A 15,465-nucleotide genomic window follows, 5' to 3' on the forward strand; every position below is an offset into this window, starting at 1 on the left:
GATTATTATTATAATTTTTTAGAAAGGTGAGGTTAAAGACACGACACTTCCACAATTATTACAGAAATTATCTGTATATAACTATAACAGCAAAAATTCATTCAAGTCGTCGTTACTGTGAAATCAACCTGTTGGCACTACTCCCCCACCCCATTATTTTAGCAACAAAGTGATATTTAAAACAAGTAAAGGAAAGTTACTTACGGGATGGGTGCTTGAAATATGCTGAAGCATATTATCAACAGTCCTTTGAGGCGTATCACATTTTCTATAGTCTCCCCACCGTCCAGCGGCAGTTTCTGTAGAAGCAGCATGGCCATTCGTTAGGCGACAGCAAAGAGGTTCATTACAATCGGCATTTGTACCCTCTTGGTAGTAAGGGTCAAAATGAGTATCAGACAAGTGAAGAACCTTAAATATGGGAACACCTGCCTATAAAGAAAATTCACAATATAAAAATTTCAATTTCAAGAGGCACAATTATTTATAGAAGAAAATTATTATTTTTATAATAATTGTTTATTTAGCAGAATAGGTTCACCCATGGGCTGTTTATGGGTGAACCCTTGTCATCATGAGGTGTATATAAGGACATATCAATAGACAAAGAAACAATGATGATAAAACAAAGGAAAATAAAGAATTTCACACACACATCTATATTAAAGGGCATAATAAAAGTATAATAATAGTAAACATAATTCATAATAAAGGTAAAAAAAAGGTAAAGTGCTCCCCTGTGCTTAGCACCATGCCATGAAGGCGTATAGGGGGTGTGGGGGTAACGCCCCACACTTTCTTGATCCGGTCGTGAGTGGGGGTGATGTGATCAGCATCACGCCCCTGACCGCCTTTACCCCCCAGGGTTTCCCCCAGGTACCCATGTTATTCGACGCTGGGTGGGCGCCGGGGCCGCTTCCATCGTTAGAAAAGTTCCCGGATTTGAACCGGCCGGGGATCGAACCCGGGACCTTGATAATTCATAATATAATACTAATTATACTTTTTAAAAAATACTCAGCAATGAAGTTGTTTGTTTAGATGTCAATTTTCTTCTAGAGCGTGCCACTGGAACTCTGTACTGCAATTCTGTGTTTAATTTTGATACTATTGTTACTTATTAAAGGTTTAATATTGGCCTGTAGTGTATTCCATGTTTTTTGGAGCAGATATAGAAAAATAATATATAGTGCATGCTGTCCTAGCCCAGTTGTCTAACTATAGGAAGGTGTCTCAAATCTAGCTCAACATGAGGTACAGCCTGGATTTCATCATGTATGCCAACAAGATCAAATATAACTCAAATATTTTTTTCCCTTTCATAATTCTCATGTAAATATAACCTGCACGGTGGTCATGCAGTCTAATTGAGTCACCTGGGGGAAGCGAAACAACTTTTCTCTTGAGTGTTCGGTCTATGCATGGGACCATTGGCCACCCACCATCCTGAGGAAAATGGGGAAGCTACGAACGAGTAGCGTAACCCGATCACAGAAACCTACAATGACTGCAGGTTCATCATGCTCAACACACATCACACTGTAACCGGTTGGATGATCTTCCATCTCGGCAGGTGGAAGTGAGGCCGGCAGTCGGTAGGTAGACCCTGGCCATCACAGGATGTTGCACCACGGGTTATGTTTTTTTGAAAATACAACAGTAACTCTGACAAGATGGAAGAATTCTCTATGGATGTTTTGGTAAAAATATGATAAAAGAAAAATTTTATCTTGTAAAGATAACACAATAAAGACATTACACTTTGGATATTGGCAGAGAAGCTAAAACTATTAAGAGTTTTGTTGCCTTTTTGTCAACACTATGAGCACCAGCTGTAACTCTCCATTTCATGGTCCTGCAGTTGCCGAAATGTTTTTTTCTCAATACTTCTTTACTTGAAGAATGTGTGTGTCCATGTAGAGCATTTTGTACAATAAGAACAAGCTTGTAAACAGTAATTTTTACCTTGGGCAGTACAACTGGAGTGACGGGAGGCTTCGGAACAGGTGGAAATACAACTTTCCACTCATGATAAGGATTATACACGTCCCCACAGGCATCACCAATGACAAAGCTACATATTTCTTCTGGACCAAGCGTCATACGCTTCAACACATACACAACTTCTCCCTGAAAGAAAATAAATAATTTTTAAAAATTAATTCTTTCACAAAACACTGAACATCTATTGTGTGTTAATGTTGCACTGGCATTAGAAAAAAAAAATCACTGACACTATCTGATATCTTTGCACAATTTAGATGTGTGAAAGCTATGCAAGAAGGGAAAACATTAATTCCATTAATCCAGGGGCAAAAGGTAACTTAAAAACTGACTACACGTTCATCAATATTGTAATATTTGTGGAAGAATCTTACCCCAAAAAGTTCTGTGATGCCTTCGCAGACACGAGGTGTCTGAATCTTTAAACTTGAACAGAAGTGATTGGACAGACGAATTATATCATCTTTCGTTTTGCCTGAGCGAATGTAATGTTGAAGAAGACCAACACCTACAAAATAAGAAATATAAGAATTACACAAACAACTATGTACATTTGGTATTGACATAAAAAATTGTCCTCTCTACTTAACACATTAATCATTTCTATTTGTTCCTATTCTACAATTCTAAGTAAAAACCCAATGCATATGTTTTCTATCAATCCATATGTTTTGTATCAATCCATGTGTTTTGTATCAATCATTGGAATAACATTTCAAAAGCAAAACTAATATATTAAAAAATACACAACAGGGACTTTTGTATTGTATTTTGCTTTTTCTTTGTTTCAAGTAGAGGTAAATTTTCACAATGAGGATGAATGAAGATTATGTCCAAAATTAGCAGTTGCAAGTAGTAAAATGAGACTAACTTTTATTTTCATGTCTAACTGAATCTATTCGTTGCCATTTTTGGTGACAATGTAGTTCTGATTCTTACAAACATAATGGGAAATCTTTATGTTATCTTTAATCACTTAAATGCAAGAAACATCTATATATAGGCAAAGTTATAAACCAGGCCTTATAGTCCAGCTAATCTATTGGAGGTAACATGGCTAATTAAAAAAAAAAGTGAAATTAAAAACTACATTAAATCCCATTCTATAAAACCCTTTTGAGAACCATGCCTACCAAGTGGCTTTCCTCTGGGTGATACATGCTCAGCGTGCATTGAGTCTTTCAAGACCAGAGGGCACTACTATCCTTTTCAAGTAGCTCTTTAATTGTTCTCACGATGCTGGATCATCCCTGAAATTCTGAAGCTCCCACCAGATTGAAACCAGCAGGGGTGCCCATCCCCCACAAGGCCAATGGCGCATCCCCCCAAATTCATTCATGCATTCTCCCCCCAATCATATCATTCGCGACCTCAAACCATATCGTAATCTCCACAAAGTATTTAATTACGACAGCGTGTCTACCGAAAGTAACTTTTTCCCTAGCTTTACTAAACACTATACTTGATCTGCACCTCCTCCATAAAACAGGGGGCCCATTACTCAAGACCACCCCTAAAATCGATCATAATCGAGAATATCGCTTGTCTTGTAATGCAACTATAGTATAAAACTTTACATTCACCTCATTAAAATGCCAAACACGCATCCTATTAACACATCATTGCGAGCGAAGTGAGCAAGAAAATTTTTACATCCATTTCTTTCCAGGCTTTCAAGAATATTAATTTAATAGGATGTCAATACATTCTTAGTCTCTTCTAGCTTCTCCTTTAGCACGTTCGGGGTCGAAAACATGTGGATACCATATCGCTAAAAACAATCTCCAAAATTTAATGTTCGAACTCTCTCTCCACTACAGAAATCCCTTGACATTCTAAGATGTAACACTTTATCAAGAGCTTTCTATCTCTCCCTTTAAATTTAATACTCAATCAATTTTAGACTTACTGTTGATATTGAAGAGTGGATATTGTCTCCCCCGAAAAAATAATTCTCAGTCTCCACACCAGAATTTCCGCAACAGTCTAAGAGAATAGTAATACACAAGATTTGGATACCTCTCAACTTAATTCTCATCCCCCCCTCTAACTAAAATACCCACCATAATTTAATATCTAGAGTTGGATAGTGTCCCCCCCCCAAATTTAATTCAGAATTCTCCCCCAGAACCCACATGTCAATTAAGGTCTAATATGTAAAAGTTGGATATCTCTCCTCCTCCCCCCCCACCTTCGATAATACCCTTAACACTTTTTTTTCATCTAATGGATTAAATAATGCTGTTGAATTTTATATTATTTGAAGGGAAAAAATCCCTCCCTAAAAATCTCGATGGTGGAACCTGTACCATAATCCCCCCCTGTGGGCACCCCTGGAAACCAGAACGGTTCACACTAAAGGCACTTACCATTAGGGTAAGCAGGAGCTTGAAGCATATGAAATTTCTGCAATAATATTTATAGAACAGTGCTCAAATCAGCAAAACTTTCAAAACTATTTTTGTTATTTTATATTATTTTTCCATCTCAAGGGTTAATTTTGAAGATGAAGACGAGCAATGAAGAAATGAAATGGATGATGGGATAAACACAATGATGCATTCTTACCTTGACCAGGGTTCAAACCTGGGACCTTTAGCATTGCAGTGCATGAAAGTGACCACTCTGCCACAGCGACCAGTGAAAACAGCAACTGACAGCATGGTGGCCGAGCACGTTAAGTGGTCAACTTTCGATTATGCCATTGAAGTTCCTAGCCTGGGCATGGGTCTTCTCTGCAAGTTTCGCTTGATCAATTTCATCTAATCGTCACCCATCCTCATGCTTCTCCGATGGCATAGCGGGTAACCGTCACTTTGTAATCAAGGGGTCCTGGGTTCAATACCCAGTGGAGGCACATAGTGGCTCAGATTCCACTTTAAACTGTAGGTCCAGTCTCGATTAGCCTATCTGTACATAAAGTGGACTCTCAACAAAAACTCAACTCACCCATCTTCATCACTCCAATTGGGGTGTAAGGGGTGACCTTTCGAGAAGGCTCCCAAACGTTAACATCACTTCCAAGTAGGTTCACCCCCGTAACTTGATGCAGGCCAACAAGGGACTCGCAGCCAGTTACTCTGTATTGTCCTGTATTGCATCCTTGTGTGTGCTGAGTGCCCTTTTACAGCCTCAGCTTTTCAATGGATAAGGAGATTTTAACAGAGAGAGAGAGAGACAGAGAGATATGTTAATGTTTATCCACGATAAGGGGCTCAGCCCTTTATAATATGACAGGTGCTAAAGAGCCTCGGTGCTGACGCATCCATAACTTTCATTTCAATCCATCAATGATTGCAATTAACCAAAAGTGGAAGAAAAACACTAAATAACAAAATACTTAACAATGCAAAAACGTGAGGAGATCTTATCACAGGTTCAAAGAAATCGACCCATTAGTGCTGAATACGATCCTCTAAATTAGAATAGCACTATCATTCTGCAAGTGTGACACATTTGAACCACACATGAAACATAGAACAGCCAAGCAGGCATGTGAATGGGTTAAAAAAAAAAACAACAACATACAAACATACCTGCTTTGCAAGCCGTGCATGACACTTTGGACATAACACTAGTCTCCACTTCCTGGACAACCTGCTTGAGGTTGAGCAACCTGAGAGCTTTGTCTACTATCCGAGGCAGGTGTCTACTTTCTAGTAGGGACTTGCCCTCAGCCGCCGTCAGCTCCACATCCATCTCGGCCAGAAGTTCCGAATAATTAACCTTAAGTTTCTGGAACTGCCGCAGCGTCTGCTGTTCAATTTCATCTTCTGTTGGAATCGGAGGGAGCTCGTGTTCATGGTAGTGTGGGGTAAGGACTGGCAGATCACTCTTGTTGAAAAATGATGCTTCCCAGTCATCGCCGGTTGCATTCCAATGATACAACGGCAATGGGCTACCTGCAACAAATTAAATTAAAAGGCCACTTTGGAATTAACAGTCCACATCTGAATTTCAAAGATAAAATTTTTATAGCATACACAAATTTTATCATTTTGTCAGAAAACATTGCAAAAAAAATGGCAAGAACACCTGCGGTAAAATGAAAAAATAAAAAATGCAATTTTAAATAGGTATTGGGACTAAATATATCTGTATTTTGTTGTGAAGTAGGCTACCATCTCTGCTCTAGATGCCAAAACCTGTGTTAATGAAGGCAGACATCCAACAACAAAAAGAGCAATGTGGGAAATACTTTCATGCAATACTTTCACTACACCATAAATATTTCTGTTTGAACAACAGTTTGATTTTAATCATAGATACCAGCCAATACTTTTCCAGAGACTATGTATCTTACAGGTCCACAGAATGCTTCACAATAAATTTATGGATTCTATATAACTTTGGAACGGCATTTCGGTTCGTGAATATCCGGAACCATCCTGTTCTGTCTAGTCAAAAATGCCAATGGACCATTCTGGTTCGTTTAATATTTTTTTATGTATTTCACTATATTTTCCTTTTCAGTGTGAACTAAATTGTTAATACTCTTTAATAGTACATATTATAGCCTTCATGTAGCTTCTCCTATAAATGAAAATGTTTTGTTGCCTCGAGGGCAGTTAGCAGAGCATGAGCGTCTATGGCTCTGTCCAAGTAGAGACTTGAAGTATGGTCTTGACGGAAGTGACATCAGCTAGTACAGTTCGAAAGAGTCAAACATGGAAGTACACAAGTGCCTAACTTGCAGCACAGATTGTTGCTGAATAGGTCACATGATTTTTGCACTCTTTGCTCATTTGTTTAAAACCACAGAGGTACAAAGCCAGCAACAGGTAAAATATACGTTATGGGTTAAAGTTCTTCTAATGTGTGGAAATGTATGTGTAAGAACATTTGAAAATGCTACGTGCTTTCTATGGTGAATTGATTGATTGATTGATTGATTTAGTTTATTTTACTTCGCGTTTTGTGCCTCTTGGCTAATTTGCGAAGATGGGGATGAGTGATGAAATGATGAAATTGATGAATGAACATTCACAAACAACCAAGCCCGACCAGGATTCGAACCCGGGACCCTTGGCGTCGCAGCGCGATGTGCTAACCACTCGGCCACAGGGTCGGGCTTTTCTATGGTGAAAAACAAGTGTTTACAACGTGGGGAAAACAACGTGTCCTCAGTTTTATCTAGTGATTGTATTTGGCGCTGCAGTCGAAGTGCAATTCGAAACACTTTCACTTCCAGTCCACGACTTCAAGACCACACTGCAAGACCATACTTGGAGGATGTTCGCTTCAAGTACGGTCTTGCACCTTTCGGACACGGCCTAAGTTGCCTAAGATGGAGATAAATATCGAGCGCTAGAACTGCAACCAACACATCTGCCTTATTTTTAATCCAACAGGAAAATTTCACATCAGTCAAACAATATATCCAATCCTTAATCACACGTAAAATGACAATACAGAAATTTCTTTCACTTGCACAAATTGATTTTTTAATAAGTATTATTAAGACAAAGTATTGAGGATTGGCCATTTAATATTATTGTGTGGGAAGAGTTATAATTAGAGCCCGGAAGTTTGGCAAAATGCCTCTTTTTATTTACTGCATATATTGATAAAAAATTTCCGGATATACGTTTTTTATGTTGTTTCGAATGTTTTAGAAGCCTTTTCATTTTGCCTATTTGGGACCCCACTGCCTATTTTTAATTATAATGCCTTTTTCTGCCTTTTTCAATGAAATTTGACCAATTTTTTTAAAAAAAATGTTGGCATTTATTTTTCTTCCGTTTATTACGTGAATAATTTTCGCCTTATTTAAGTAATATTGAACTCACGCATATTTCAACATTGCTGAAGGAGAAAAGTGTGAGAGAAAAGTATTTCATGCTGAGTTAGGATATTGCCTTTCGGTTAACATTTCCTTGTGCATGATTGACTGCTGAAGTGGAGAGGTTGATTTCGAACACAAAGAAGATATTTCTGAAATCTCCCTCTCGAACCCGAACATTTCAGGAAGTTACGCCTGAGCTTAGTTTTCCTCCGCAACCAGTCTTGACAAGATGGGGAACCTGGATATCAGCAGCTATATATTATGCTAACAACCTTGAAAAAATCAGTGAGGTGATCGATGCTCATCCAGAAAATGAAGCAGCTTCAATTCGTGAAGTGAAAAATTCTTGTGCTATTCAGAACTGAAGAATGAACTGTCGTTTATTTTTGCACATTATGGTGCATTGCCAGAGACAATTACAAAGCTAGAAAAAAGAGGTGAGACTCTTGTAGCATCCATGAAAATCTTCGAGGAATCTATGCAGCAGATGATGGAAGTGCCAGGAGAAAAGGGGTCAGCTGTTGCGGAAAAGTGCAAACGGGTAGTGAGTGCAAATAAGGACTTGAAACAATTGAAAACAATTTGTGATATTCTAAAAGACGAAAATGCTGTTACCAAAATGAGTCCAGCTACATTAACTTGTTCTATGTATGCTCCAATAACTTCTGTCGAAGTAGAAAGATCATTTTCTATTATGAAAAACATTCTCTCTGACAGACGACTATCAATGAATGTTGAGAACTTAAAAAAACACCTTGTAGTTATGTGCAATTAAGACGGAGAAAATTGAAATGCTCTTCCCAATGTAGATTTTAACATGTTGCCAGAAATTATATATAAAAGTAAGCGACTTCCAAATGTGCCATTTTTTCGGTTTATTTTGCATTTTTTTTTCATTTTTAGTGCCTATTTTCCACATTATAAATGCCTTTTTGCCTGCCTATTTTAAAGAAAATAAATGCCTGAACTTCCGGGTTCTAGTTATAATCATCATTTGTTGCTCAGAATACCTGTGTATGTTCGAGGAAAATCTCCAGCATGACAACCTAATCTTATTAATCAAATCTTAAAAACCTTTGGCAGATGGCTGTGTGGTCACATAAAACTGTATTTGTAATATCTGAACTTTTAATTCAGTCAATTTTCTCATGCAATTCACACATATCATTCTCAAGCTATAATCCTTATAAATTTGCACCTTGAGAAAGATCCATGTGAACTGCAATGAAAATTCTGTCATTGCAAACAAGGTAATATTGGTAATTCTACTGACGAGCCAACTTACCTGTGGTGCAAGAGAAGAAGACGCCAAGAAACAGGAGCATCCATAGCGGCGGGAGCATAGTACAAGACCGTGGAGCCTGCCAGCAACCTGGAAGGAGAGAACCACTGTTACGCTACCTGTTTTTGCTTATATACTTATATAACAGATTGAGTGTTCAGTTCAAAGGCCATTGCAATGCACAGTCAATCATACTTAAAAGGAAAAAAAATAAAAAATAAATAAAGAATCAAACAAATTCACATGTACAAATGCACATTAGAAACTGTCCAAAGGATCAAAAGGTTTAGCCGATGGCTCTTACTTGGGTGACATGATAGTATGATGATTCTCACTGGAGGTTTTAACTAACTTTCACGACTTCAATTCACTATTACATCTATGGAATTATCTCTCCAAATCCGAAATGTCTAGGCACTCAACGACAATCGCGCACACCAAAGGTGAGCCAACAATTAAGTAGCATGGGGTTTGCAAAATAATTCACCTACATCGTAGTTCTGTAGAATGAACTACTACTCCTTGAACAGTTATATACAGTACAGTGTATTAAATTAGACTGTAGCACCATCAGTTGATAACAAATTCGGATGCCTGTGGAGGGGCAGTTCTCCTTAAAAAAAAAATCACTCACAATATTTCTAGTGGGGCTGAGCTGATACCGATGTTGATGTATCGGTATCGGAAAGTATTGGTTGGAATTCATCCACCGATACCAACCGATACTTGTCTGTCACATTGGTCTTTCACGGGGTCCGCAAAAATGCCACGTGACAATTTCGCAGTCTAATTATCATGAACATTTTGCAAAATTCAAACTTTATTTTCATTTTGTGCCAATTATGCATGAAAAACTGTATTTTGTGATTACATAACATCTACGTTAATATTCTGTAGTTATTCTTGAATATTTTACAGCAAATTTCTTGGTAAATTGATGCATGTAATTGGAGAAGAATATTTACACACCAATATAGATCAATACTTTGAACAAATTGTAATTAATGCAACTTTCACGTATTGGTATCGGTAAGAGTATTGGTATCAGTGGGAATCTGTAAGAGTATCGGTATCAGTATTAATTTAAATCATCTCATGCAATGCAGAATCTCTGTGTGGAGGGAATATTACTATGAAACAAACATAAGTAAAGATTCTAATGCATATTGCAAAATTACTGAAGTTTATAAAAATATAATAAACAGCTAATTGACACTGGAACATACATTTTTCAAATTTGTTTTCACGTACAAATCAAAATCAAGAACTATTAATTACAAAAGCTGAGAACATTCCCAGCTTATTTGCTTCTTTTATGTGATCATTTCTTAAAAATTAATAATCATTCTGATTTAAACATAATAGTGTTGGCATAAAGCAAATCCCATACAATTAACCAGAAAATTACTTTAAAAGAAAATGTTTTGCCTGCTTTATGCACAGACAGGCTAATCAGGACTGGAATTACAGTCTAAAGTGGCATTCAAACCACTATGTGCCTCCACTGGGTATGAAACCCAGGACCCCTTGACTGAAAACTGAATACATTAGCACTACACCATCGGCAGGGCTGAGAATTACTTTTCGATCAGCCCTCGTGCATCACATTAAAATTTTCACTATCACGTGTTACGTTAATTTTTTTTAAGCTATAAAGCAAAACACACATGCAAAACTTAATTTTGAACAGAATTTCCCCTTCCTCTCAAACACACACCAGACACACATATATTGAACAAATAAGGAGAAAATTTGAATAAATGCATGAATTGCTATTCAAGCACCGAATAAGTGTATAAGAAATTCGCAAACCTTTTTGATGCAGGTACTGACGTCACTACAAGCAACCAAATACGGCGATTAAAGTTTCTCTTTCAATTTTCCATTGAATTTGCAGATATTTACGAAATTCTGAGGCACAAAAAATCTAATGTCATCACATATGATCTATTATTTCAATCGTGGTGCGTTGATCACAGCACTGCACAAATAAAAAAAAAATCTCTTAAGTTTGGCACATAGTGTGATAATATTTAAATTGCCATGAACTTTGACCACATGGGGTTATCCAACTGTAGTAATCACGAGGAACGCAAAGGCTGAATATGATGTGAAACCGGTAATAAACAGCTCACTACGAGACGGCACATGCCAGTCTCGTTCTCGAAATTTTCATATTATTTGGGTTCAACAAAAGGACCGGAACATTTCTTTACGCACAATTTAAATTCGGTCCAAGTTGGGCATTGTTTCATTTCAATACGGAACTCGGACCGGATTTAAATTGATCCGGAATAAAGGTATGTTACAGATAAAAGGGTTCTTTACGGTCCAGAACCCATTTACGCTTGTTGATTCTCTCTCCTGGACCGGAATTGGATTTATTTAAAGTTCCTGGACCTTGAACAACTCTGCCTAAAATCTCGAGGGAGACGCGGAGTGTAAGGGAAGGGGGAGGTCTTTCTAATTACACCCAAATGTCGACCTGCCTTCCACGTAGTAGTCTGGACTCCATTTTGCAGGCTAGCGAGGCTCTGGCATCTGGACTCGCAGCCAGTATAATCCTCCGTGGAACTTATGTTGTGTCGTCCCTATACGTGTTTGTGACTGACCCTTCATCCATCAGTCATTCATTCTCATCTTCGCGATTAGCCAAAAGTGGCAGAAAAGCGGAGTAAAATAAATCAAATCGATCAATCAATCAATAAAACGAGACGTGGCTCTGGAACACAAAGTCTCGGTCCCGTCTCGATTCTAAAGATGTTGTCTCCGTACCGTTTCTAAGAAGATGTTAACTGAATTAATCAGATTTATATACAGTAGTGGCATTAATTCTGGACACTTTTAGTAAAATGTTATTTTTAAAAAAATTCTCGAATGTAAAAACTATATTCTGCATAGGAATATTAAACAAGTTTAAATGATATCGTTCAGTAACTTCAATAATTGCATCTGAGTGCAGCATTGTAGTCTCTTTATTATTGTTATTTTCAATCAAAAGAACGCTTGTGTGCGATTGTTGTATAGGAGGTCAACTGCGAGCATCATTCAGTAACTTCAAGAATTGCATCTTACTGCAGCACTGTTGTCTGATTATTGGTGCTTTCTGTACTGTACTGTTGGCCAAGTGCGAGCTTCATTGTTTACAGCAGTTGGTAACTGACTTTTGTGAAGTGAACATCTTTTAGGTGCTGTACGTACGTACGGTACGTAGAGCGAGTTGAAAAGTGATACTGAAATTGCAAATAATGGCCCCAAACACAATAAAACATGCTGATTTGTCACCAAGTAAAAGGAGTAAGGCAGTAACACTTCGTGATGAAGGCTATTCTTATGAAGAAATAGCGAAAGGTTGGGTGGTAGCACTACAAAGTCAGGCGTTAGAAAAGTTTGCAAGCGGTATGAAGCAACTAGGAGCACAAAAACTGCTCCAAGAAGTGACAGGAGACCAAAACTAACTTCTCAAGACTGTCGTAGAATCTGCCACCTTTCTCTACAAGATCGCCGGCGTACGGCAAAAGATGTTAATGCCATCTGAGAACTTACGGGGTAGAAGTTTCTGACCGAACAGTCAGACAAAAACTTTGCGAGGGTCGCAAGAAAGAAGCCTTTATCTCAACCAAAAACAGAGAAATAAGTGTGTGGAGTGGGCGTTAGCACACAGGGAATGGACACAAGAAGATTGGAGAAAAGTCATTTGGAGCGATGAAAGCGAGATCAGCATCTTTGGAAGTGATGGCATCAGGTTTGTGCGTCGCCAAACAGGTGAAGACATGCTACCTGAGTGCACCACCGCCACTATGAAGCATCGTCAAAGTCATGGTGTGGGGAAGCATGGCATGTGGGTGCCTAGCAGTGTTAAAGGGCAACATTAATGCCAAAAAATACCAAGAACAGGTCTTAGAGGTAAAACTGCTACCCACTATTTGTGATTTGTTTGGGGGTGACGTTCAGCGGTGCATCTTTCAGCAGGACACCTTCCGCTGTACATGACATTTCGTCGAATATAACACATGGATAATTTGTATATAAATATTTGTAAATGATGAGAAATTCAAAAACATATTCTGAAAAATCATTTTCAAAAATATCATTGAAAAATCATTAAAAAGGAGTGTTATTATTGTGTTAGGAGCCATTATTTGCAATTTCAGTAACACTTTTCAACTCGCTCTACGTACCGTACGTACGTACAGCACCTAAAGATGTTCACTTCACAAAAGTCATTTACCAACTGCTGAATTAATGCCACTACTGTAATTGTTTACTGAGAGCTGCCATATTGAGACCACATAAGATAACCCACCCTTTGCAGTATTTTGGGTGGCGAGAAGTGCCATGCCGCTCCATACTTCGCACCCTTTCAGCAACAAGAGCAGTACAAGCCTGGCGGGTTAAGATAAAAAATATGTTTAGATTATACTAGAAATAATCACGACGGAGGCACAGCCCCATATCAAGACCGAAAGCAACATATAGATCTAAAAGACACACACTGTCTCCATAATATGCTACGACGACGCCAGGGGGTCCCGGGTTCGAATCCCGCATTGAGCACGGTCATTATACATTTCACCATACCATCACTCATCCTTATCGTCGCGATTAGCCAAAAGTGGTAGAAAAGATACTCCAATAGCAAAAATCAAATCGAACTGACTCCAGATGCAAGTAACACCACTTTATGAAGCGATTTTTTTTCAAGTACAACATACCTGTTGTTGTATGTTTACAAATTCATTGACAATCCATATTCACCAAATGCACAACAATGATAGTTTATATTCTCCGGCTTTTCCAGGTCAGTGGGAACCTTGCCAATACGCACACAAGGACATAGCACAACCTTCAATGCATTGATTGATTGCTTTATTTGAATTCGCTCACTCTTGGCTAATCGCGAAGATAAGGATGAGTGATGGTATGATGAAATTGAGGACACTCACAAAGAACACCCTTGCCCAGGCCGAGATCCAAACTCGGGACCACTGTGCTAACCACTCCGCCACGGAGGTCGGCGATACATTGCTACTGCTTTCCCTAATAATTTTGAAACACTCAAAGAAAGGTTGAGCCCCCACGCGAGAAACAATACTGACAACGCCACCGGTAAAATGCCTCTCGCTACTATCGCTTGTCCCTATCGCTACCTCCGTCAAGCACCACCAGCCTCGGAGGTAGGAGGATCCCATCGTCACCTGGATAAAGGTGCTGTAATTTAGGGCGCCAGAGCCTTGTTAGCCCACAAGAATGCAGTATCCAGAGTGTACCGAGTGGAATAAAGATGTTTTCCGATTAATAAGACGAAACGTGAAAGTTTTCTCACTGGTGATTTCTCAGAGCATCATCACCAACAAGAACGTCACTACATCATGCACCAATAGTCCATGAACAATGTCGATGGCACAGTACCAAGCAGGGAGTCGTAACGTAACGAAATGGAACGGTATTTTCAATTACGGTTTCCGTTAAGTTACAACCAGAAACAGAATAACTTTTCTCGTGAACAGAAACGTTACCTCAGGTATATGAACATTACGTTACAGGTGTGCATAACGGTACCGAAGCATAACTGATCTCTAAAGGAGTAGCTCTTCACGTGACACTTTAACGTTACATCCATTGCCGGCAACCAGTAACGTTACAGGGTAAGAAAAAGGTTCGTCACGTATTGACTAGTAACTTTAGTGTGTGTGGAAAGTGATAGTAACGTTACATTTAACCAGTAACTTAATTGAGGTCACGGCTGTAAAAACGTTACACTCCTTTTTTCAAAGCAACAACGTTATTTATAGCTGGTATGATACAGACGTTCCGATGTGCAATACCGTGTCCGATGCCGTGTTCCGGAGAGAATAACATAGGTCTCTCGTATAATTGTGCTCGTTACTTTTGTAACGTTACAGTTCTTTTCCTCCACAAAAGTCTGTTTCGAAAAAGTGATACACATATCCGTTACGAATAGCAAATACCGTTATCGAAGGCGTTTTCGAAGAAGCCTCATAATTATGATCGGCAGCATACTAACATTACAGTACTTTGACCCCTCGAAAGTCACTAAGTTATAATACGTATTTTCGTTTTGGATGTCAGTGAAAAAATTAAATTGTAAAACAGAACGTTTGAAAACATCCGTAAACAAGATTCGGCGTGACAAAAGTTCTGGTTATTGGAATTTACTTATTAACTATGTATTTATCACAAATATATTTCTTTTCTGCATACTTAATCGCTTTATGTGAATTTGTTCTAAATTGATTATTTATGCTAGATGAATTTTAACATGTACGTTCACTTTATACGATAGCAAAGCAAACGTTTGTTGAGGGAAAACGTTTATATCTATCTATCTATCTCTCTCTCTCTCTGTTTACATGTATTACATCATTTTTTA

General features: G+C 38.4%; 1 protein-coding gene across 7 annotated transcripts in view; it reads right to left on the reverse strand.

The window, feature by feature from the left end:
• Positions 1-15,465, reverse strand: part of LOC145991185 (sphingomyelin phosphodiesterase) — a 176,469-nt gene that overhangs the window by 25,043 nt on the left and 135,961 nt on the right. For all 7 annotated transcript variants that reach the window (XM_083127061.1, XM_083127060.1, XM_083127059.1 and 4 more), the window contains 5 exons: positions 9,075-9,161; positions 5,541-5,906; positions 2,379-2,512; positions 1,966-2,130; positions 205-432 (listed from right to left, as the gene is read on the reverse strand). In XM_083127061.1, coding sequence (XP_082983187.1) covers positions 205-432; positions 1,966-2,130; positions 2,379-2,512; positions 5,541-5,906; positions 9,075-9,132 — 951 coding nt within the window. In that variant the 5' untranslated portion in view covers positions 9,133-9,161. The remainder of the gene's footprint in view (positions 1-204; positions 433-1,965; positions 2,131-2,378; positions 2,513-5,540; positions 5,907-9,074; positions 9,162-15,465) is intronic.

This window comes from Lepisma saccharinum, chromosome 8, assembly GCF_977018435.1.
Source record: "Lepisma saccharinum chromosome 8, izLepSacc3.1, whole genome shotgun sequence".
Classification (NCBI taxonomy): domain Eukaryota; kingdom Metazoa; phylum Arthropoda; class Insecta; order Zygentoma; family Lepismatidae; genus Lepisma; species Lepisma saccharinum.